Source organism: Cervus canadensis, chromosome 15 (assembly GCF_019320065.1).
Source record: "Cervus canadensis isolate Bull #8, Minnesota chromosome 15, ASM1932006v1, whole genome shotgun sequence".
NCBI lineage: Eukaryota > Metazoa > Chordata > Mammalia > Artiodactyla > Cervidae > Cervus > Cervus canadensis.
Window position 1 is genome coordinate 61,208,501 of NC_057400.1, and position 26,675 is coordinate 61,235,175.

Below are 26,675 nucleotides of genomic sequence, written 5' to 3' on the forward strand. Positions count from 1 at the left end.
GATTCAGCATGATTTCATAATGCATAAAATACCAGAATTTAAAATTCCAGAAGATCTAAAGCAAATTTAAATATTTATACACTTAAATTTCCAGTTTTCAGAACTGAAACTTTATTTCCCGTGAATATTCTAATTATCTTTAAATTTAACAAAGCTAAGACTAATCTGGCAGATAAAATTATACTAGTGTTAAAGGAAGTACTTAAATGTAATAATTAATAACTGTCTCTAAGTGGATCACAGCCCATACAGCCTTAGTACTTTAACCCATAAATTAAGGATACTATTATTACCTACTTAATAAGATAGGTTGTTCAGATTTTTAGAAGACAAAGTACACAAAAAGTGCTTATTCCAGGTGCCTGGCACACAAATTCTTATAAGTTTTAATAATCTTCTATTTTTTTAAAATAGAACTTTTCAAAACAGATGGATATCTATAATGAGTCCCCAATTATCAAAAAAGATCATGCATTTAACCAAATTAATGTCAGTGTTGTCAATTCGGTACTTCCTAGTTCATTTTTTCACAAAACACAAATATAATTTCATTATCCAAAATAAAGGACAAAGATATTTCAGAAAACCACATTTTATTCAGGCCACAAAATAAACATCTTTGATTAAAAACCTCAAAATCAGACTTAAAATAGTTTTAAAGTATGACTTTTAAACAAATCTTCCTGCCAAATCTACCACTGAAATCCCTTCCAAGGTCTTTCCTCGGGTTGTCACAACACAGATTACGTACCACAGCTTAACTTTGCATGGTTAACGTTACATATTTTTCCAAGAACTTCCTTACCACAATGTTTAAAAAATAAAAATTAAAAATATAGAAACAGTCCTCTATGCATAAGAGATTAAGCAACAATCAAGAGAAAACAAGACAATAACAATAAAAGAATCAGAAGTAAAAGGAACATTTACTAGGCACCTGTTGCATGCAAAACACCTTGGTTTAGAAATTACCTAAACCTTTACTCAACAGAGAGAAAAGGAGCGTCAGAAATTAAGTGACTCGCTCAGGGCTTAATGATTACTAACTTTGAGTACTCAAGTATTTCAAAACACTAAAAACAAAATAAACAAACCAAAAAAACACTAAAAACACTTACTGAAAAATATATACTCCAAAAAAATTTGTAAAAATTGTTCCATTCTTTCAATACCTCAGCTCTCAAAATTTTTATTGACGTAATCATTATTAAAGGAAAAAAATTTGATTACTTCAATCAGTTTTATTTTTTAATTTCCAGTCTAACTTAAAATACATTCTTTTGCCAAAATATTATAGAACAAAATAATTTCTTTTAATACAGTAACTTAATTGGAAAAAACATGAACAAAATCCCAGGGGTCAGAGTGAGACTGCTATTTGTGAGAGTATAGGAAAGAAATCAGCCTCACCTGAATCATATTAGCAAAGAGAAAAATACAAAATGTGATCAAGATGAAAGATGAATTTAATTTTACTCCATAAACAAGAACTAATAAACCTGTTTTAAGGCAGATTTTGCAAAACTGAAGGTATAAGGGGACTAAAATTCTTCCTTGAGTCTTCAACAAATTGATATTAATGCCTAGAGGAAAAAATGGACATCACTTAAGACCATGGACTGTAAAAAGAACTTGCCTATAACTCTTTTATTTTCTAATTTTAAAAATAATGAGTTTCAGTGTGCAACTTTCCAGTATTAAAAAAATCTTAAAAAAAAAAAAAAAAACAACTATCAAGACCAAAACAAGCCTCAAATTCTAATAATATTGGTTAAATTTTCCTTTTTCTTTTCCATGCATATCACCTACATTTTGGCCAATCAATATGCTTGCAACTTCCCCCTTGAGATTGAGTAGGTGGAAAAAAAAAAGGGGGGGGCAGGAAAAGAAAAAAGTAACCCACTTCTATAGTTTGGATTAAAAAACTTGATAGGAAAGTAAACTGAAATTACTGGAAATGCTTTAAAATTAACATAATTTTATAAATCATCTCTTATAGAGTCAATAATAGCCGATTTAAAGGTATATAAAGATTATGATTGTTTCCTAAGGATGAGTTCTCGGAAAATCATAAACTTAAGAAATATTTCGACTCATTATATATTTCAAAATCCTTTATTAAAAATGCTAAGAAATCAAAGTTTCTAATTACCATTCAGTACTCAAAAAAGATGTCTACGTTACTGTTTTCAAACATTTCTCAGCTTCTCCTATACAGAAACATTTCAGTTTATATCCAACAAAGAGTAAGGGTTGTATGTGGTCACACTGTTACTATTCTAAAGAAGTTGCTCTTTAAAGGACTGCTGGGAAACATACTTCTGAAAAACAAATACTTATTTTGTATTAGCAGTAAGTAGGTATCAAACTACAATACCAGGCAGTAAAAAGGAATAGTTAAGAAATGTTCCTAAAGGTGGTATTGAGCTGGATTTATTAGGAAAAAGTGAACACTTAGTAATTGCCCACTATGTTTCAAGTTCCAGAAATACCCAACATTTATTCATGTCTTACTCTTGTGCCAGGCAATATACTAGCACTTTGTGAATTAACCCATTTAATTCTCAACGTTATAATGCTAATTAAAGAGTGTTCCATATGTGGGAAAACAGGAATATCTAAGATTGCAAGAATTAGAGTCAATAAGACTAACAAGGCTTAGAAAACCAAAAAATGTAACTTGAAGTGTAGGAGAAGCTGAGAGCAAATAAGCACCCTGTAGATGGTTTTGCTAGTACAGAGTCTATGTGCAGCCGAGCATTCCAGAAAGTCAGTTATCCCTCAAAATCAAAATCAAATCACTGCAATTATCAGAAAAAGGAATCAGAAATATTAAGAAGTTAATTTTACTTATTTCAGTGGTTCTTCAGACTAACTTCAGGGGCTTTTGCTTATTCAGTAGATTTGGGTCATGATCCAGATGTACTTTTAAAAACCTTTTAAAATAATTATGTTACGTATTTCTGACTAAGAACCAAGGGGCTCCTCAATTTATAAATAAAGGAACTCTAACTCAGAAAGCTTAAACAACTTGTCCAAAGTTAAAAAAAAAAAGTATCAAAGTATTATCTACAATCTAGCCCTCTCAACACACAGAATGCTACAAGTATGGGGAAAAAAACCAGAAGTTTAGAGTCTGTATGACAAGAAGGATTAATACAGGATTTTAAAATTTTATATATTTTATATCTTTATATATTCACTGAACAAAAGTTTGGAATCTTCAATGATTGGCTATTCCCTGTCATTGCCTAGCTGAAGTTTCTATTCATACTTCAAAACCAAGCACAAAAATCACTATCTCTTCTTCCCATCTCCCCCAGACAGGAATCTTTAACTCTGTTCTCAAGACCCCCCACAACATCACTTAATCACTGCATCTTAGTTAATTATCTACACATCTGTCTCACCCACTACAATATGAATTTCTTGGCACTGGAGACTGTATCTTCATTTGTTTTCCCAGTGTCCAGGAAGCCATTCAACAAATGAATGAATGAAAAGCAAACTCCCAATATTTGCTACTAACTTAAAGAACAGCTCATAAAATGACTTCCAAAGTTTTATTAAAAATAGTTTTATTACTATCAAGTATCTAAAATAATCAAGTATACAATAAGAAGATATTTTCCAATACTCAAGATATTCTTCAAAAACTTTAACCCACTATATATTTCAAAATTATTAAAAATGTTAATGATTCAAACAAAAGTTACTGTCATTCAATTCTCAAGATGTCTAAGCCACTTTCTGCCATTCAACTCTCCTTACAAACTTGCAATTTAAGAGCTTATTAAGTTTAACTTATTGTAGTAAAACATTTCAGTACAATAGTATTTAAAGAAATGATTTAGAAGATTCTCTGTCATATTAAGTGAGTCAAAATTAATAATTATAATACTGCAAATTCCTAATAGGATCAAAATTAAGAAGATTTTACATTTACTAAAACTGACAACATTAAAACCAGTCAACAAAAAAACACATCTTGGGAACAGAAAAGAATAGTACTAATTTTGGAAAGTTCAAGACAGAAAGAAACACACTTATTGGCTGCACTTCCTTAATGGCATTTATCTCATGCAGGGTTTTTCAATGGAAAAAAAAAAGTTGCCATTTGACTTTAAAAATCAAAATGTAAAATATATATTTGAAATCTCAAGAGACAAAGTATCTTCAATGATGAAATGACTGTATATATCCTTAAAATTAAGGAAGATAAATGCTATTTCACTGTTTGAGTTTACACCTTCCTTCCTGTTTTATATGTACTCTTCCCTGAATTGAAGCAAAATTTTCTGTTTTCAGTTTTCATAGTATTATTCATATGGTTAGTCTTTTCAGTTTGTGCTTTCAATATGTCATGGACTAACTTTAGAAACAATCACAAAGAAAAAAATGCATATAAAAAGTAAATATAAAATATTTATAAGTTCCCCAAAAATGTCAATAAATTGAATTCTAAATTTCCTAATTCTAACTATTTCTCATTTCAATATACTACAAAGCTAACCAGAAGTCTTTATAATCACTGGTGTACTGTTAATTATGACCTCAATGCCTTTTCATAACAAACCCATACAAAGTTCATATAAAAGTAGTTTACAGTAAATAAGAAAATTATTTCTATAATTGCCTATTTCTTTTAGGTTAAGATTATTGTGTGTTCAAAATTATATCTTCCAGAAAAATTTCACTAATGATTATAATGTAATGACAAAAATAAATTAAGAGCCCAGGCTTAGCGGTTATGAAAGAAAGGAGTCAATCCAAACTTTTATTTTTCAGAGTACGACTTGGACAAGTTAATCAAATTCAATCGCTTTATCTAGAGAATAAATCACAGATCTAGAGAATAAATCACAGATCTGTGGACAACTAAAAGAAAAAAAAATTTTAATTTAGGATATAGTAGGGATTCAATAAATAGCTAGCATTACTTTTACTTTTATTACATGTTCTTTTTGCTAAACAAAGACGTAAAAGAAGCCTGGCATGCTGCAGTTCACGGAGTTGCAGTCAGACATGACTTAGTGAATGAACAACAAGAAAGAGATACAACTATTTTTAACATATAAAATGTACATCTACTGAACATGATCTGAAATTATTGTTGGAATTTACTTAACACTAACACTGCAAGTAAACTATCAAACAAGAATACAAATTAAAATTTTTAATCACCCTTGCCAGTAAAGACAAGAATTTTCAATACTGATACTTTCTCATCTGAGCCTCCTCATTTTCAACATATTGGATGTAGCTAACTAAGTAGGTCCATCCCTTTAATTTTCTTAAAATATAAATATACAAGCAACAGATTAAGAATCCTAATTTCATTTATATGTAAACTGTACCATGCTGCTTCTTCAACTTATTTTTGGAAATAATCTATTTTAGTTATAATATAATAAAATGTCAGCATTTGTACAAAAAATTGTATAAGTATACACAGCTTATTTTTTAAAAGTGGGAGATGAACAGGCAGAGAATTTCTGAAGTCACATTTGAGTTTTTGACAATAACAAGTATTCCTTCTGTAATCATTTAAAAAATTTATTGTTATTTAACAATTTCACAAAGGAAACCAAAGGTGGACAATTTACCACTGCCACTTAAAAATAATAAAAATAACCCTCTTTCCTAAGTATTTTTCGGTGATCTTTATCTCCTCAGCCTACCATCCAGTGTAATAAGAAACAGAATTATCAAATCCTCATTTTCACAAGCGGCTTCCTTGAAAAGTAAAGTTACAAACAGATGTAGTAGGATTTGTTTACATAAATATATATATGTTTTATATATATACATATATGTAACTTAAATACAGATTGATGAAGAGACAATGCTTTCTAAACATGTTTAAGGATTTTGATAATGAAAATCTCCCTGGGGAGAAAAATCTTATAGGTACTAACAGTACTTCTACAACTTGCCAGAATTCAATCTTTGGAACATGCTTTCTGCTCCTGATTAACCCACACAGAAAATAAGGCCCTTAAATGAAGAGAAATGGAACACTGAAAGGGAAGACTAAAGCTGATTCCTTTACCCTGACTGCATACTTCACATACTTTTTTTTTTTACCTCCATTAGATAAGCAGATATCAGGTAAAGACTTTCAATTTTACACTGCTATTAACTTCTTTACTCATAAAATAAAATTATCCAAAATCATGGGCAAAAGCCTGTAATAAAAATACTCCATTAAAAAGAAGTTTGCAATAGATGGATAGGTATTTTCGCCTTTCTGTCCTTTAGAATTGAAGCAGTAATTTAACAAGATGAAAAATATTACAAGTATTAACTGAGACCTTTTTGGTACAGAATTATCAAGTTCATGTTGGTGATGGCATAGGAAAAAATAGAAAAAGTAAGAAGGAATAAACACACACACACACACAAAATTAAGCTCAGCTAAAAAATGTTTCCTTTTGGAATTTTGGTATATGTGTTTGCTAAACAGCAGCAAAATTTCAGAAAAAAACAAATGTTACTCCTAAAAGTTACTGAGAGTGTTAAACAAACACCATCTTACATTCATAGAAGTTTTAAACTATTTTCACATTTTATAATCTTTTATCTTCACAATCCTATGAAGTAGACAGATCATGTTACTACCATCCCTATATTAAGAAAAACTAAACAGAGCTCAGTTAAACTGTTAAAAATGGGCCTTAACTTCTACTTCCTAAAGATAACATAATCAGAGTTGGAACAGACTTGAGTGTTCCTTTCACAGTTAATTTTCCCCCATTTCACAGATGAGAAACAATGAAGCTCAGGAAAGTCAAGACACCCACCCAGTGTTACAAAACTCTCAGTGACATATTGAAGACTGGATGGCAGGTCTCCTAACTTCCGGCTGGATACTCTCCTTTCACCACACTGCCCTGCCATGTCACAATGAGTGATATAAAAGCAGGCTGAAAACGTTAAAAGTCACTATAGAAGTGGGTAGTAGTATTCACTCCAGAAAAGGGAAGACATCTTTAATTTTTAAAAAATTAAGACATTATGAAATAAATAAATTTAAATGTTAAACTACCTACCACCTTCACCTTTTCTCCCTAAAATCCTCCTTCACATCTTCTTAGATCCCTGATTTGATCACAAATTCTTAAAATTTTCATAACCTGTACATATTTGTTCGTTGTTGTTTAATCACTCAGTGGTGTCCGACTCTTTTGTGACCCCATGGACAAGGCTCCTTTGTTGGTGAGATTTCCCAGCCAAGAATACTGGAGTGGGTTGCCATTTCCTTCTCCAGCCTGCACATATTAAGATATCAAAAATTACTCAACTGATAAAATTTTACTTCAAATAGCAAAATATTTTTCAGGAGGCATGTTATATTCCTCTAAGTATTAAAGCCTATTATTCTTGGTTATAGTAACTTATTTTATTGATACTTAGGTCACTGAAGTATTTTTCACTGTATATGCTCACTAAAATATTGCCACTGCAGACTTTTAGTTGAAACAGTAATCAGATCTGATAGACAATCTAATGCAAACATGAATTAATGAAAATGTGGTAACTGACTGGCAGACATGTGTTATGTGGTAGAAGGGGTTTTTTGTTTTTTTTTTGAGGACTGTAAGAGATTGAGATTGAAAAGATTACGTGGGTTTATACTGCCATAAAAATGTAGACAGCACGAATCTTATAAACACATGGTAAACAGATTTAATCACTTTTTTAGGCAAGATTTTTGAACAAATGTTTCAATCCCAGCCAGCCAGGAAGATATGCCAGCCTTTATACACAACTCTATACAAGCTGAAAGACTCCAAAATCCATCTGATGTATCTGTATATAAAATAACACAAGGAGGGCAGATCAAAAGCTATTATTACTAAAACTAGAGCAAGATTACACACACACACATGCTCATATATATGTTGCATATACATACATACATACATAATATGCATAATGTATTCATCCTTTTCAACAAGCCCTAACTGAAAGCTTCGTTGAGCAGGTAAGACCCCAAGTACTAGTAATTCAAAAATGGTAACAGTCCCCACCGAGCGGGAACTCACAGTCACTCAGACAAGGTAGAAGTATTTCTCAAGAAATTATAAATGTGTTAAGTGCTGAAATATAACATTTCAACAATTCAAAATATTAGACACTTGGATATAATGATCAACTCACTTTAAATTGTACTAGTTCAGTAATGCAAGAGCCTAAAGCCTCTCAAAACAGGAAGTGAAAAAACGTGCTTTTGAGAAAAGGCAGTGAACTGAAGCATTTGAATGCTTAGAATTTAATCTAATCTTAGATCATTTATGAAGATGAAATCTGTAAAATCTGACTATTTTCATGCCATAAAAATGTGTAACGAATGCTTTAAAAAGAGGAATTTTGCCTAAATACCCGAATCACTTTTGATGTTACTTTCACTTCCTCTCTTGGAAACCATCATAACCATTTCCTTTAACCACAATACCACACGTCTAGTAACTTCTAGCGATGTTTGTCTTGCTTGTTTTTTTGCACAAAGCTCATATAGGAACGAATTTCCAAGTTAAGGAGCATAATCTCACAAAAAAGTTCAGGTCAATGAACCTATAAGTAATACTATCTAAAATTATTACAAACTTATATAAACTTATAACCAAGTCTCTTCTCGGTAAATGCAGAGGGCTTCATTGGAATGACCCTGAGCTCCTGTCACACAAAATTGAAGTGTGAAGAGGCATTTTACCAGAGTGCACTAGGTTTAAAGTCAACCAATCCTTATATTCAGGGAAGCCAATGGAACACAGCCATCGCTACACAAAATTTATCATTATTAAACCAGGACAGTCTTCTCCTCTAGAATTTCAGTGTCTACATCAAATTGCTGAAATAGGTCAGTTTTATATTGAACTCCATCATACGAATTTTTTTTAAGTATTCTTTTCTTCAGGAGACCTAATTTACAAGGGCTACAACTCTACTGCTACGATTAAACTAAAAGGAAATATTCAGAATGCATTAAAAAGCCAACAAAAATAATTATGAAGCTATAACATCAAATACACACTGGAAACTGTCAGGATCCAGCTTGCATCAAAAAATCTTAAGTTTTCTCTTTATTAAATTACTAAAAACCTACTAACTTTGCCTTAAAAGGAATAGAATTTCGGTCTTTCTTTTCTAAAATAATGTAATATTTGCTCTATCCTTCCATCTATTTTTCTTAACTCCAACTCAGCCTTTCATTCCTTAATATTTCGAAAGCCATGTAAATACTTTCAATGGGTCTATTAGCTAGAGCTACTCAAATAATCAGACTACACCATAAAATCAGCATAAGAGCAACACAATCACAGCTTTTATTTTGTATAGACACCGAACGTAAAGAAATTTAAGCAACAATGTTTCGGTATTATCGACATGGTTGGAAAAACTAAGATGAGGAGGAGTAGAGAGAGACAAGAAGGTTGTTATTCCTGTCCTACTGACTCACAACCCAGAAGTATTTCAGGAGAAAACTGGTTCCACCCTCACTCCCACCTCCTTTCCACCTTCAAAATGAAATAATTCCAAATCGTCAACACACTCTTCAATGGCTTTTATTTGGCGATCCAGAATAAAATGGCCAAGTGGAGGAGATGTAGGGTTCATCCAGATGAGCCATTCCCTTCTCACGCTCCCACTTACATACCAAAAGAACTGAGAAAAAAAAAAAAACTGCTTCCATCTCCGCCAGATTTCTACCATTCGATCTCAGTTACGGAACACCCAAGTTTTCCTAGCCCCCATCTAGGATCTCATCCATCCTCCTCCCTTTCGCGCAGACCCAGTCCCGGGGACCAGGGCGCCGAGGAGGGGGCGGCGGCGGCGCCCCTCACCCCGCGCCGGGCCGGCCAGTTCCCATTGCTGGGAGCGGGCAAATGGCTCCTCTCCGTCCCTGGCCGGCCCGCGAGCCGGCGGGAGAGACGCCAAGGCTCCGCATTAGGCCGCGGCGCATCCTGGCGACCCTGGGCGGGCCTGCAGCCGCGAGGCCGCGCTTTCCGCCCCGGGCGCCGCCCGCCGCCCCCAGGGCCCAGGCCTCCCCGGCCCTCCCTCCCGCCTCCGCCAGCCCGCCGCCCCCGCCGAGGCCTCGCCGGCCCGTGCGCACCTTCTTGATGTTGTAGAGGCGCGTGAGCATGCCGACGCCCCGGTCGTTGAGGATGGTGAGCTTCTCCGCCAGCTTCTGCTGGCTAGGCTGCAGCACGGAGCGCGACATGGTGGTGGTGATGGTGGCGGCGGTGGCGATGGCAGTGGTGGGGCCGGCGCTGCCGGCCTCGCGCCCAGTCAGCGGCCCGCGGCCTCCGCAGCTACCTCGGTCGGGCCTCCTCCCCTCCCGCCCGTGACCTCCGCCTCAGGGGCGCGCGCCCATGGCCCTCGCGCCCCAATCCCGTGCGGGCGGACAGAGCGAGCCGCGGCGGACGCCTCGTCGTCCCTTTCCCCGCAGCAGCCCGCGCCCCGACAGCCTCCTGCCTTCGGTCCGCCGCCCTTCCGTCCCCACCCCGGGCGCTCTCCGCCCCAGCCCCCACCGCCGAGCCGCCTTCCCCGGCTCCTCCACTAGGTGTGGCGGAGGCGGCGGCGTCTCAGGCGGCTGAGAACGAGGCCGCTTCCCCGCAGCCCCGGACGAGCGCTCGGTCACCTGATCTGCCGCGCCGGCGCCCTCGCCAGGCCGGACGGGGAACTGCGCCTGGGGGGCGGGGGGCTCGGCCCGCCTCGCCCGGCCTCGCTGCAGCCGCCGCTCGGGACGCGGCTCCGGCTCCACACCCGACCCAACCCGGCCTGGCCCGCCCACTGTCCGGGGAGCCTCAGCCCGACCTGCTGAGGTTACGCTTTTCTGGCCGCCACACAGCCCCCCCGTTTCAAGTTTCCAAAAGTTGCCTTTCCACCGCCGCCCAGCAGAAGCCGCGGGCAGGGGGCGGGGGCAGGGCGGGCTTTTTTCTGGCGAGTTTCGCCGAGAGTGGGCTGGTGGCTCCATGCGCTTTTCCCTCCCACTGCTTGACAGACGCTCCGGCTGAACACAGCAGATGTGCTCTGCGAGGCGGCCTGCGCCTCTGCCTTCCTCCCCTTTCCAGCCTGTCTCCCCCGCTTCAAGGCAGTTCAGGAGACAGAGGGTCGGAAGCGAGGGCGACTCGAGTTCCTCAGATAATCAAAATCTGACATTTGTCGACGGGATTACCCTTCCAGAGAAGACGTCAACAGAAGAGGTCTTGGCCTGAGGGAAGCAGAAATAAATGTTTCTTCAAGTGAATGAAGGAACTTTCCTATTTTTTTTTTTTTTCTTGGCCTCCACCCCAAATCCCACGCCTTCTTGGCAACATTCTGCTTTTCCATGTTTTTTTTTTTTTTTCCTGATCGAATTCCTCCAAGTCAGACCCGAAGGCTGCCCCCTGATCAAATATGTTAGACAGGATTCCAAAAGTGAGCAAACTCAAGGACTTATGTCATTGACTTGGGTGAGGAACTCCAGCAAAGAGGAGTCAAGCTGTTTTGATGGATTTTTTTCGCCTTAATTTCGTTTGATGTATTAATTTTTAAGTAAGTGACAAAATATCCTGCCACCTTCAGTAAACGACACTATAAAAGTAAGTGTCATTGGATTGATCAAAACACTTTATGGGAAGGAAATTGTGAGGAATATATTCTGAAACATTTTAAGCTAGTATATGTAGAGTTCCTTCAGAAATTTTCGTTTTAATATTACAAGATAAAGGCAACAGATTGAACTTGATTTAAGGAGCTTTGAAGAGTCCTATATTCACCGAAAAATCCTACCTGCCATTATGCTTGGAATCCTGTACACAAAATTAACTTGAATGAGTTTTTTAAATAGAAACACCTCAGAGAGATCACCTGTTGAGCTAGGTAGGGAGCGGGGTGGGGAGTATAGATGTGCTTTTTTCAGGGACCAAAGGCAAATTTAACCAGACAGAGTCCTACAAAGAAAGATTATATCATTTTCTAGTTTTTCAAAAGTGCTGTATAGAGAGAACAATAAAGTGGTGCCGCATTAAAATTTGAACACAGCTGTCATTTAGAAAAGCCACTCTCATGATTCCATATGAACTTGAACACTTGAAGCTGCCTATAACTCAGAAGTACCAGATAGAGGGAGAGCTCAGTAGATTCTAGTCTCATTATTGAATTTTTATTATAACTAACTTTTAGACATACTGGTCCTAGATTGAATAGAATATTTATATCAGGTGTAAGTGAAGTATTCATAATTCTTGCATTTCTCTACATTTTGCATCAAGAATTTTGTTCCTGCGCCAACCCTTTTGAAGTTTGCCCATATGTGTAGTGTAAAGTGGGCTTCTCCAGTGGCTCAGCAGTGAAGAATCCGCCTGCAATGCAAGAAACTTGGGTTTGATGCCTGGGTGAGGAATATCCTTCCTGGAGGAGGACCCCGCAACCCACTCCAGTATTCTTGCCTGGAGAAACCCATGGACAGAGGAGCCTGGCAGGCTACAGTCCATAGAGTCGAAAAGAGTCAGACACCACAGAAGTGACTGAGGTCACACATAATATAAAGTTTATTGTAAGTGCTAAGGTAATAATCATGTATTTTCCTATGCACATATGATTTTATGGCAAGTATAATTAGTGCATGTCCTTTTCTATTTCCTCTCAGTATTTCAGTCTTTGAAAATATGTCATACTATGTGAATCAGCCTATAAAGTTATTATAAGAATTGCCCATCTTGTAGATTTTTTCTTCCTACTGTTTTCTGGAAAAGCAAAAAATTTTAAAAATGATCAGGAAACTTAGAAAAAATTAAGTAAGTTTTAAAAAGCTTGATTGGAGATTTTATTTCCCTCATCAAATAAAGCATAGTCTTCACAGTTCCTTTGGTACTAAAGATCTTCAAATTGTTTCACTTCAGTTAAGAGATTTCTGCTGTTTGTCCCTAGAACATAAGGCTTCAGAGAGATTTAGAAAGTAGATGATAGCTTTTTATTTGCAGTAATCATAGAAATTTAGCTAGCATAGACCAATAGGCCTTAAAAAGTGTGAATTTTTCTGTATGTAAAGTATATCTCAATAAATCTGACTAGAAGTTACAGAATAGTGTTTTGAAAAATTATTTTTTGTTGAAAGAAGTATAAAAGTACCCACTGTAAGGAAAGTAAACATTTGAAAACCCAAAATGGAAAATATATAAATTGAAAGAGGAATAAATTTGGCTTTATAGAAGAATTCATAATAGAATTATATTTTGTGACCCACAAATATATTTTACAATGATTCAGTTATAAAATCCTACTTATAAAATTTCAGAAACAAATCACGGGTATGACATATAACTTTTTATATATGTGTTGTGAAATATTCGATCATTCATAGTGACAATTCTGGATGGATTTAAATGTAAATGTTTGTACAGTAAATACTTAAAATGTGCAAAATACTGTTATTCTAAGAGGAGATATGAAGCTGTATAAGGTGTAGATTTTAATCTCCCTAGCTCACATTCTGGGCTTCCCTGGTAGCTCAGCTGGTAAAGAATCCGCCTGCAATGTGGGAGACCTCGGTTTGGTCCCTGGAGAAGGGAATGGCTACCCTCTCCAGTATTCTGGCCTGGAGAATTCCGTGGACTACAGTCCATGGGGTCGCAAAGAGTCAGACACAACTGAGTAACTTTTACTTTCACTTGGGCTTCCCTAGTGGCTCAGCTGGTAAAGAATCTGCCTGCAGTTCAGCAGACCCAGTTTGATCCCCCAGTCAGGAAGATCTCCTGGAGAAGGAAATGGTAACCCACTCTAGTATTCTTGCCTGGAGAATTCCATGGCCAAAGGAGCGGGACAGGCTGCAGCCCATGGAATCACAAGGAGTCAGACACAACTGTGCAACTAACTCTTTTTTTCAGCTCACATACTGGGTGAGCATAGAACTGTACATACACAAGGAAGTCTAATATAAAGCAGCCTGAGATACAGGGCTACGAGAGAAGTCTAGAGAGAAGAGTCCCAAATTGAAGTTCCTGAAGTTCCTAAGCATGTGTGTATGCGTTGCTCACATGACTTAGTTGCTCAGTCATGTCCAGCTCTTTGCGATGGACTATAGCCCACCAGGCTCCTCTATCCATGGAATTCTCTAGGCAGGAATACTGGAGTGGGTTGCCATTTCCTTCTTTAGAGGATTTTCCCAATGTAGAGATCGATCCCAGGTTTCCTGCACTGCAGGCGGATTCTTCACTGTCTGACCCACCAGTGAAGCCCAAAGTTCCTAAGGATTGTTCTAAAACTTAGGTTTGTTCAACTTTAATAAGTGCAAAATAATTTTTTTTTAAGTGCAGGAAAATAATAGGAATGCTCATCACATACATGAAAGAACAAAGAAAGTTGAAGGTAGAACAGAAAACATGTATGCCTGTGATTGCTAAAGCAGAAGAAAAAAAATGGGAAAAATAAAGGTAGCTTTTGAGGACTTGAGGATAATAAAGACAATTTCAAATAGTTGTTGACTTTATTAATTAGCCTTCAATGTCTCCTTCTTCCTTAGAATAAAGTCTACATCTCTCAGTCTCGCTTGCAGGCTAGTTCTTGCCACTAGGACATAAGCTTTCAAGAACTTTAAGAGACTGCTGTGTTCTCTTTTTGGCAGTCTTCCCCTCTTATTTCATTCTCCCACATGAAACAAGGACCCAGAAACCACTATCTCAATCCATGAAGATAATGGCCACTCACTGAAGATGACAGAACATAGAAATGGAAGATGTAAGTGGGCTTCTTAGAGCAGAACTATCACACCAAACCTTCCCGTTCTATATCTGGATTTTGTATGAAACGAAGTTTTATTTAAGCTTCTTTTAACTGGGATTTTTTAAAAAATTATTCTCAACCAAACCTAATCCTAAATAATATTTTTTGTGGTCAACATTATAGTATCATTACTAAGAATAAAATAAGGACTAGTAATCCAATTTAATATTTATGTGTTTTTCACACTATGTGTCAGGTGCTTTGAGTTACATTTTCTCATCTGCCTCTCTCATTTAACGTGCTTAGTCGCTCAGTTGTGTCTGACTCTTTGCGACCCCATGGACTGTAGCCCTCCAGACTCTTCTGTCCATGGGGATTCTCCCGGTATTCTTTAAATATTTTCAGAGGATAATATTCCTTAGAAATATTATCATCCTCATTTTACAGGTGAGGAAACTAAAATGCAGATAGTTTTTTTTTTTTTAATTACAGAAGGACATACCCACAGAAAGTGATAAAGCTGGTATTAGATTCTGTCAGTCTGACTCCAGAGTTCATACATATTCTTAACCACTGTGCTATAACTGACAAATTGGATGGCAGAAATTTGTCATGCATCTGATGAATAGATTCTGTAGTTTCTGGAGAGTTCCTTAACTCTGCCCAAACCTTCCTCAACAGTCCCTTCATTAAATTTTCTTCAATTAACTGCTAGACTCAGCCATATTTTTCCCACACTAATATATCAGTTTTTTAGGTGTTTTTTTCCCCATTATTTATTTATTTTTTTATTAGTTGGAGGCTAATTACTTTACAAAGGTGTTTTTTTTTTTAGCTTTTGCCTCCTCCAGAAGCTAGAATGGTAATTTTTTTCTGTGATACTTTTTCCTAATCATGAAGTATATTTCAGTTTGCCTTTTTTTTTTAATCACCCAGCCTTCTGTTGCTTCCCTATTTAGAGCAAAAAGAGAGACAAATTGACAAAGATCTTCTTCCAAGGTTCTTAGTGTAAAGCTCTTCGATTAGGATATCTACTGTCAAAATTAATGTTCCCCTAATTCTTAAAGACAAATGCAACATTTTTCCTCACATACAAACCAGGTAGCTATGTATGACTGGAAATGTCTGACCAAATTTCTCTGAGAAGCCTAGAAATAAAGCAGTAGACATATAGTGTGTGTTTTTTTTTTTTTTTTGCCTATTCCCCATCCCTTCCTTTTGTGAAAACTGCTACCTTTGAACAAAACTGAGTGCAGAAAGTGAAAAATGGGTCAGGCTGTGGGGAAAGATTAGGCATATGTAAACAAGAAACGAATGGAGTTTTGCAAGGAAATTTTACTTTTTTACACTGTTCTAAAGATTGCATATAGTTGGACCACACCGTAGAGAGAAGAACCAACTTTGGGTGAAGAGCTTTGAAAAGGACAGTAGAAGATTTCACTGTAGTTTAACTGTGGTCACAAAAAGGATAGACAGTAAGATACATGCTAAATCAATACTTCAAGTTGTGTTCTCCTACAAAGACCGTAAGGTATGAAAATTACACAACTAAAAATGATTAAGAAAGTGAACAGGGAAAGAGGCAGCAACAGTATCCCAGTATTGATAGTAAGTGAATAAGGAGTTAGGACTTAGCCAGAGATTGCAACTTGGTATTGCAAAGGAGTAACCAAGAGAGGTCTAGATGAAACAGGATGTCTCCAGTAGTCAGCAGAAGACATGCCAAAAATAGAACTGGTCTGAAAAGTTCAAAAAGAAAACAATGAAAAATTAATTACAGCCTTGATCTTGACAATTCACATCCAATTAAATTCATCTTGCAGCCTGCGAGATCTTGATAATGCACTTTGCACATGTTTGTTTGCTTCTGCTCTGCAAACTAAATTTCCTTTTAAAATCACTCAAATAACTTCAGGTTCTTTCTGTGGAAAAACTCTAATGTAATGAATAATTTCTGTTTAGGATTGGTTTTAATTCTTCTTGGTTCTTTTTGCAGTGCAAAGGACTCGTGAGTTTTTGTTTTTGCTTTAGAAATGTATTGTGCTTGTGAAGTTGCTCAGTCATGTCCAACTTTTTGTGACCCCATGGACTATAACATACTACCAGGCTCCTCTGTCCATGGAATTCTCGAGGCAAGAATACTGGAGTAGGTTGCTGTTTCCTTCTCCAGGGGATCTTCCCAACCCAGGGATCGAACCCGGGTCACCCGCATTGCAGGCCGACGCTTTACTGTCTGAGCTACGAGGGAAGCTTAGACATACTTAGATAGTAGATGACGTAACAGTGTATACACACATTTATTGGTCGATCTTTGGGGTTTGGTCTTAAGTATTTTAAAATATTAGAATGCTACATGTAAAATTGGCAAAAAAAACAATGGTAAAACAAAGCTTGAGTTAAACTATAGGTTAAGCCTACGATGATACCCAACTTCCAGGTTATATTTTTACATTTAGTCTACCCTAAAGATGAACAGTTTACAAAAATTGGGAAGAATATCGAACACACTGAACTGGACCTCCAAGAAGTCTAGACTAGAAGTACAAACTTAGGATCATCAAAATATCGATGATATTTGGAATCATGACAATAGATGAGATCATTTTTTGGAGAGAGTATTTTTAAAAGGAAATTAGGGCCTAGTCCAAAGCCCTGAAGAACTCTGACTTTAGGAATCAAATACAGTTAAGTGGAGTCAGCAAAGAAGACTGAACAGGAGTGTGAAGGCAACCAGAGACTAGGGCAGTAGCCGGAGGGGTCCAGGGAGGGTTCTTTGTTTATTTTCAGTGGATGTTGTCTTTACAGATTATCCTGTAAAGAGGGAGAGATTTATAACTAGGAAATGGCAACCCACTCCAGTACTCTTGCCTGGAGAATCCCATGGACAGAAGAGCCTGGAGGACTGCAGTCCATGGGGTCGCAAAGAGTCTGACACGACTGAGCGACTTCACTTTCACTTTACCGACAGAAAGGATAATCAAAGGTACAGAAGCCTTGACAGAACAGGAAGAAAGGAAATGAAGGGGAAGCAGATGATAAACAGACAAGCTAATTTTGACTGGGAGTTCCAGGAAAAGCCAAGATAATGATACTAGATAACGTTTATTGAGTACTAGCATTGTGTCATGTTCTGCTTCAGTGTCTTACACGTATTAATGTGCTTCATCTTCATAACAAACTCTGAAATAGGGACACTTTATTATTCCTATTAAACAGATGAAGAAGTTGCTCCTAAGGCCACCACTGGTAAGGGGCAAAGCTCAGGCTATTAACCACTTAATGAGAATACTGATGTAGGTCAGCAGAATTGGTTTGGGAAAGATAGGAAAGTTTTCTCATATCTTCTATCTTCTCAATAATTAGAAGCAGTTCATCAGCGTAAAGGAGAGGTCATGTGTCACAAATATTGAATGTTTAGCAGAAAAAAAGCCTAGGTTCTGGGATCAGACTGACAGAGCTGTAATCCTGGTTTTGCCACTGACAGTGGATCTTCGACATGTGACTAAAGCACTCTGAACCTCAATCTTTCACCTTAAATGAGGATTATTGTACTTACCTCACTAGATTGTTTGAGGAATGTATGGAATGATTTTTAGGACTGTACCTTGTGTAATTCAGTGATATGAATGTTTCTTGTTACTACTACTATGGTGATTATTATTATTGTCCCCGCCTGCCCAGTTGTGTGATTTCTACATTGGTACGTGGCCCAAAAGGGAGGAAGAGCTGTAGATTTTTCTGTTTTTAGGTGAGTGCTATGGAGAGAAAAAGTGGCAACGGAACTGAGAGTAGTGGTTAGAGAATAATATAGCTAACCGTGTTTTAAGACTCAATCAAAAAATTTTTAAAACTTGTCTAATTGTATTAGCGTTGCTTTGTTTGACAAATTCCTATTTCAAAGTAATAATTTCTGAAAAAGACAGTTCCTCTATTTCATGTTAGACACACAGCATAATAATTAGGCTTCTGAGTGTTGATTATGTGCAAATGTTAGGAACAGTAAATTTTTTCTTATAAAATATACATTATGCTAAATATTATAAACTCATTATAAGATGATTTTCCCCTACTAAAACATCACGAAAGTCTAAATGTTTACAATAAGTCAAGTGTTCACTGACGCTTAAATTCAACTTTCTATACCCACGTAAATTCAAATCCAGTGTTACTTAACCACCATCATACAAACTAAGCTGCTACCGTTTCCTTGCTTTAAAACTATGAACATTCATTGTCCTACCAGGATTATTTGTATGGTACATTTTTCCCGTTTCTTCCATTATTTCTAATTACTTCAATTGATTACTCTTTTCCCAACAAAACTTTAGAATCAGAATTTATTTAAAATTTCCACACTTTTTGTATTTCTCCCATTCCCAGTGGTCTTTATTTATGCTACACTTGAAATAACATGATGAACAATTAACTTTCAGTTTGTGAAAAGAGGAAAGCCATGTTTCACAGCTAGCATCAAATTTTTTTTACTTATTTCACATCATAGATTCTACATTTACAATATTAGGAGAATGTTAAAACAAACTTTAGCATATGCATATGTATGTGTAAATACTTTCTTGTGTAAGATTTTAATTATAGAATAGTTTGACCTTTGTAAGTTGAAAATATTTATAAATAGCTATACATAGAAAATATTTATGTTATCTAATATATTAGCTTAAAAATGGTAGTCATTCTGTTATCTAATATTTTAGTTAAAACTGCAACCTCTAGATTACAAACTATAGTACTTCCAAACACCAGAAGGGGACATTGGTAGTCAACCAGTTCTGGAAATAACAAAGTTAGTCTAGCTCACTCTCTTGTTTTAAGATAGGGTGTGACAGACTTAAAGCTCATGACTTGAATCAGAAGAATGAAATGAAGCTAACAACTCGTCTTTACTCATTTCCCCCAAGGAGTTGAAGCAGAACAAAAACAAAGCTGTAATCATTTTTTCCTTACATTTTGGTCTTTATAGGCCAAATTAATTCTTGCTTCTTTTTTTTTTTTAAATTCTTGCTTCTAATTAATGTTCCTAATTAGCTTTGGATCATGGATGCTATATAAATCTGATAAAACTAGGCATCCTGTCCATAAAAATATACAAAATTTTAGTGCAATTTTAAAGAGCTCACAGTCTCACTAACGCCTATATAAGGCCCACAGACCAAAGATTCAGAACTATTCTGGACTGTAACAAGTCCATACAAAAAGCTACAGGAGGAGCAGTTGTATACCCAGAGTAATCATGTGTTATATGTCCAGGTTTAACCTGACATAAATATTGAAAAACAAATGTTCAGACCAGCATTCAGAGTGTAAAAAGTGTCTCTTTCCTGATCAGTTCAATGCATAACAACTGACTCTATAGTAATCTTTCCACAGGAGTGAAAGTGTAGACTTTGTAATCAACATCCTTATCAGGACTAAATATCCCACTGTAGCTGGATTACTCACGTTCCTTTATCTGCCTCCTTCTGGTGCCAGACTTTGGCACCTCCAACAGAAAGTAGGATGAAGAACTGAACACATGAAACTCAAATGATTTTATTTTATTTTCAGTTGAATACCTTGACTAAATAGCTTGGTGCAAAGGAAACTGCTGTTTAGCTCTAAGTTTTTGCCCTTTCTCTTACTGTTATATGTAATATAGCATTGGCTGCCTCCTTAATGAAATATATAAATATCTTAAAGAGATTCTGTGGCTTCTGCACATTACATAAGCCGTAGTCAGTCTGCCTCAGAATGAATGCAGAAAAATTGTAAATTTAGTCTCAGAGGCATGCTGCTAAAGCAGACCCAGCCAACTTTCAGCCTTCAAAGCTGGTTTGTATAAAGCAGCACATTTGGAAATCTGTCGCTGGTACACTCTATTCATACTGGATTAATAAGAAGTAAAATTTAACATGACTAAGAAAAGGACACAGAATATAAGAAAGGATCACAGAAACGGAGAAAGCAATAAATTCCAACAAAATCCAGTATTAATTTTCAAATACCTAGATATTTATATGTTTTTGAATGCTGACAATATACTCTTACTAATGAAATGTCCCCTCTCTTGATCTCAAAGCCCAGTGGCAAATTCTCTCTTTGCAGTGTACAATATGCCCATGTTCCACACTGCTATTGCTTTTTCAGGTAGGCAAAAAGTAAATATATAGTAAATACCACCACCATCATTTAACATTAAATGTTTGACACAAAATAATTGACTTGACTACAATTATCGGAGTTAAGTGAGCTGCCTCAAATTCTTTGTGGAATAAGATCATTTCAAAAAAAATAATAAAAAACTAGGATTAAGGGATTTTTTCTTGTCTCCATGGGAGACAGGTTAGTTTAATCTATGTGAAAGTTTTTTTTTTTTCATATCTTTTATTTAAAGTTGTGTCCCTACCTTTATTGGAAGATTTTTTAAAATTTTAACTTTATATAGCAAATTGTTTCAAACATAAAAAGAATAAAGAGTAAAAGGCCTCCTATATATTCATTATCCAGCTTTGACACTTAACATTTTCCCAAATTTGACTGTAAAGGGTTTTAATGTATCTATAATTGAAACTAGAATTATTTTATTTACATAATAAATAATATGTAATCAGATTATAAATAATATAAACCATAAAAAATTGGAAACTCTTGAAAGAGATCATTTTGAATTATTTTTAGAAGACAACTATTTATTGTTCTTTCAGAAAGGAATTGGGCTTATAGACAGAATTCTTAATGGGAGTTAAGTTTATTTTCATGGTGCTTGATTGTAATTTTTAGAAACATTTTTAAAAGAGGAGACTGTAAGAATAAGTATCAAAGTAACATGCTTAGCAATAGCCAAACCAAGTGGTCAAACTTATTAAGCTCAGTTAAATACATATCGCTCTATCAAACTGAAGCTGAGCTAATAGCATGTGATACACCGTTGCATGAGTCGGGCTTCCTAAATCCATTTCTTTGAAAAGCAAATGAAGAGTGCAGCCAGTGCATTCATTGTACTGAGTCACTGGGTTGAAAAAGAGAAAGATAAACCACCGACCGAACAATCACATTTTTTTCTTCTAGGTGATTCACAATTCTTTGAAGACTGGCACTCATCCAGTGCTCATTTCATGTATTTTGATCTCGGGCAACTTTGACCATGGGAATTTGATTATGTAAAAAACTCTCTAACTGATGTATCATCGTCATCGTTCAGTGACCAAATGGTGTCCAACTCTTTGTGACACCATAGACTGCAGCGTGCCAGGCTTCCCTGAGATCCTCAGACTTCCCTCACCACCTCCCAGAGTTTGCCCAAGTTTATTTCCACTGAATCGGTGATGCCATCCAACCATCTTATCCTCTGTCACCCTTTTCTTCTTCTGCCTTCAATCTTTCCCAGCCTCAGGGTCTTTTCCAATGAGTCGGCTTTTTGCATCAAGTGGCCAAACTACTGGAAATCCAGCTTCGGCATCAGTCCTTCCAATGAGTATTCAGGGTTGATTTCCTTTAAGATTAATTGGCTTATAATAAAGCGAGTGAAAGTCGCTCAGTCATGTCTGACTCTTTGCGATGCCCTGGACTACACAGTCCATGGAATTCTTCAGGCCAGGATACTGGAGTGGGTAGCCTTTCCCTTCTCCGGGGGATCTTCCCAACCCAGGGATTGAACCCAGGTCTCCCATATTGCAGGCAGATTCTTTACCAGCTGAGCCACAAGAGAAGCCCAAGAATACTGGAGTGGGTAGCCTATCCCTTCTCCAGAAGATCATCCTGACCCAGGAATTGAACCGGGGTGTCCTGCATTGCAGGCAGATTCTTTACCAACTGAGCTAACTGGCTTATAGGTGTAAACAAAAACAATTTTATTTTATTTTTTTACAAAAACAATTTTAAAAAGTCAGATAATTTTCAGAATCATAGTGCTATGTTTATTAAAACTTTTTTTAGCTAGTTTTAAATATTTGCCAGTTATTTGCACTAGTTACAAGAAAAATTACAAAATCATTTTGATTAATTCAGTCTAGGAAACGTTTCTTCTTTTTCTGTTTCCAAAGAATCATAGAAGAGCATTTTTGCTGGCAGTACTGGCTATAACTTTGGGGATATTAACTTATTATATTGATAAGCTTGATAAATATACTCTTCATTTAATTTTTGTTTATTAAATTTTAGGTTAAGCCTAAGATCTATTGTAAGAAAAACTGCTGTAATAAAATAGAGAAATATTAATCTTTATAATTTTATATTGTTTGTGATATCAAGTGCCTTTTTCTCTCTATAACATACAAAATCCAAGCTGTATTTTCCCCATGAATTTAGAATGTGGGGGAAAAAAGAAGTCTTTAAAATTTAGAGCAGCAAGACTTCATACTTTGGAAAACAAGAAAAAATAAGTTTAAACTGCTCTTGTAGTAAAAAGCACACTTTCATGCAGTGCTGTAACCCTTTTGAAGATTAATTTCGACATATGTATAAAGAACATTCAAAATATCCATGCCTTCTAAATATGAACACACATTCATGTATTCTTTTTTCTATATCAAGGATCATTATCTGATTTTTTTAAATATAATAAAGACTTCTTGGTATATCCCTTTATTTATTTTTTCATTGAAGGAAAATTGCTTTACAATGTTGTGTTGGTTTCTGCCATACAACAATGCAAATCAGCTATAATTATACATATATCCCCTCCCTTCCCTCCCCCCATCCCACCCCTCTAGGTCATCACAGAGCACCAAGTTGGATTCTCTGTGTTATATAGCAACCACTCGCTGGCTATCTATTTTACACATGATGACGGAGGAGCCTGATGGGCTGCAGTCTCTAGGGTGGTCAAGAGTCAGACATGACTGAGCATACATGCATAGTGTATATATTAATATGTTGATGCTACTTTCCCCATTCGACCCACTCACTCTCCCCTGCCCTAGTGTGTCCACAAGTCCATTCTGTACATCTGCGTCTCCATTTCATCCCTGCAAATACGTTCATCAATACCATTTTTCGTGATTCCATATGCATGCTTTAATATACAATATTTGTTTCTCTTTCTGTATAACAGGCTCTAGGTTCATCCACCTCACTAGAATTGACTCAAATTGATTCCTTTTTATGGCTAACATTCCCTTGTATGTATGTAACACATCTTCATTACGCATTCATCTGTTGATGGGCATCCAGGTTGCTTCCATGTCCTGGCTATTGTACATACTGCTGCAGTGAACATTGGGGTACATGGGGCTTTCAGAATTGTGTTTTTTCTCAGGGTGTATATATAAATAACATATATATAACAGAAGCAGAAGATATTAACATATTATATATATATATAACAGAAGCAGAAGCTATCAAGAAGAGGTGGCAAGAATACACAGAAGAACTGTACAAAAAAGATCTTCACGACCCAATTAATTATGATGGTGTGATCACTCACACTCACCTAGAGCTGGACATCCTGGAATGTGAAGTCAGGTGGGCCTTAGGAAGCACCACTACAAACAAAGCTGGTGGAGGTGATGGAATTCCAGTTGAGCTATTTGAAATCCTAAAAGATGATGCTGTGAAAGTGCTGCACTCAATATGTCAGCAAATTTGGAAAACTCAGCAGTGGACACAGGACTGGAAAGGGTCAGTTTTCATTCCAATCCCAAAGAAAGGCAATGCCAAAGAATGCTCAAACTACCACACAATTGCACTCATCCCACACGCTAGCAAAGTAATGCTCAAAATTCTCCAAGCCAGGCTTCAGCAATATGAGAACTGTGAACTTCCAGATGTTCAAGCTGGTTTTAGAAAAGACAGAAGAACCAGAGATCAAATTGCCAACATTTGCTGGATCATGAAAAAAAAAAGAGAGTTCCAGAAAAACATCTACTTCTGCTTTATTGACTATGCCAAAGAATTTGACTGTGTGGATCACAATAAACTGTGGAAAATTCTGAAAGAGATGGCATACCAGACCACCTGACCTGCCTCTTGAGACACCTATATGCAGGTCAGGAAGCAACAGTTGGAACTGGCCATGGAACAACAGACTGGTTCCAAACAGGAAAAGGAGTATATCAAGGCTGTATATTGTCACCCTGCTTATTTAACTTATATGCAGAGTACATCATGAGAAACACTGGGCTGGAAGAAGCACAAGCTAGAATCAAGATTGCCGGGAGAAATATCAGTAACCTCAGACATGCAGATGACACCATCCTTATACAGAAAGTGAAGAAGAACTAAAGAGCCTCTTGATGAAAGTGAAAGAGGAGAGTGAAAAAGTTGGCTTAAAGCTCAACATTCAGAAAACTAAGATCATGGCATCCAGTCCCATCACTTCATGGCAAATAGATGGGGAGACAGTGGAAACAGTGGCTGACTTTATTTTTCTGGGCTCCAAAATCACTGGGGATGGTGATTGCAGCCATGAAATTAAAAGACACTTGCTCCTTGGAAGGAAAGTCATTACCAACCTAGACAGCATGTTAAAAAGCAGAGACGTAAAAATAATAATAATAATAATAAAAATAAAAAGCAGAGACGTTACTTTGCCAACAAAGGGCTAACTAGTTAAGGCTATGGTTTTTCCAGTGGTCATGTATGGATGTGAGAGTTGGACTATAATGAAAGCTGAGCACCAAAAATTGATGCTTTTGAACTGTGGTGTTGGAGAAGACTCTTAAGAGTCCCCTTGGACTGCAAGGAGATCCAACCAGTCCATCCTAAAGAAATCAGTCCTGGGTGTTCATTGGAAGGTCTGACGTTGAAGCTGAAACTCCAATACTTTGGCCACCCAATGCAAAGAGCTGACTCATTTGAAAAGACCCTGATGCTGGGAAAGATTGAGGGCAGGAGGGGAAGGGGTCAACAGAGGATGAATGGCTGGATGGCATCACCGACTCAATGGACATGGGTTTGGATAGGCTCCAAGAGTTGGTGTTGGACAGAGAGGCCTGGCGTTGCTGTGGTTCATGGGGTTGCAAAGAGTTGGACACAACTGAGCAACTGAAATGAACTGTACTGATGGTTTTGAACTGTGGTGTTGGAGAAGTTCTTGAGAATCCCTTGGACTGCAAGGAAATCCAACCATTCAGTCCTAAAGGAAATCAGTCCTAATACTCATTGGAATGACTGATGCTTAAGCTGAAACTCCAATACTCTGGCCATGTGATGTGAAGAACTGACTCGTTTGAAAAGACCCTTATGCTGGGCAGGATTGAAGGCAGGAGGGGAAGGGAACGATAGTTGGATGGCATCACTGACTTGATGGACACGAGTTTGAGCAAACACCAGGAGTTGGTCATGGATAGGAAAGCCTGGCATGCTGCAGTCCATAGGGTCATAAAGAGTGGGACATGACTGAGCAACTGAACTGAACTGAACACCTTAAGTACCAAGAGCTTATGGTGTTACTCATATCTCATCAAGCTGTTGATCTACTTGTTTTCATTATAGGGCGTACTTTGCCTACAAAGGCCTACTTTGTAGCTCTCAAAAGCTAATAGAAGACTAAGAACTTTTGTCAAAAGCCCCAGCTAGCAAGACATACATAGGAGATTTTAGTTAAGACCTATATATCCATGTTTTCTTTCATTGATATGGAATTGCTTAGAGTTTTCTTGATGTAGATGTTCTGTAACTCTTGTGACTATTTCCTACTATGAGAATTTAAGTTGTAGCTAATCTATTTTATAATAAATAGTATCGTTGTGCACAATATTGTTTTTAATTTAGGATTTTTTTCCTTAGGGAATACATCTTAGGGAGCAGAATATATGAGCGTGAGGAATAAATCTATCATAGGACACAGCAATCCCACTACTGGGCATATACCCTGCTCAGTTCTGTTCAGTTCAGTCACTCAGTCCTGTCCAACTCTTTGCGACCCATGAACCACAGTACACCAGGCCTCCCTGTCCATCAGCAACTCCCGGAGTGCACCCAAACCCATGTGTCAGTGATGCCATCCAGCCATTCATCCTCTGTTGACCCCT

General features: G+C 37.1%; 1 protein-coding gene across 3 annotated transcripts in view; it reads right to left on the bottom strand.

Moving 5' to 3' along the window:
* The window catches only part of NCKAP1 (NCK associated protein 1), a 116,290-nt gene extending 105,142 nt beyond the window's left edge, over window positions 1-11,148 (bottom strand). Inside the window, exon 1 of one of the 3 annotated variants that reach the window (XM_043487470.1) lies at window positions 10,646-11,148. In XM_043487470.1, the coding sequence (XP_043343405.1) occupies window positions 10,646-10,981 (336 nt within the window). In that variant the 5' untranslated portion in view covers window positions 10,982-11,148. The other 2 variants (XM_043487468.1, XM_043487469.1) reach the window with 2 other exon arrangements.
* Window positions 11,149-26,675: the final 15,527 nt, after the last annotated feature.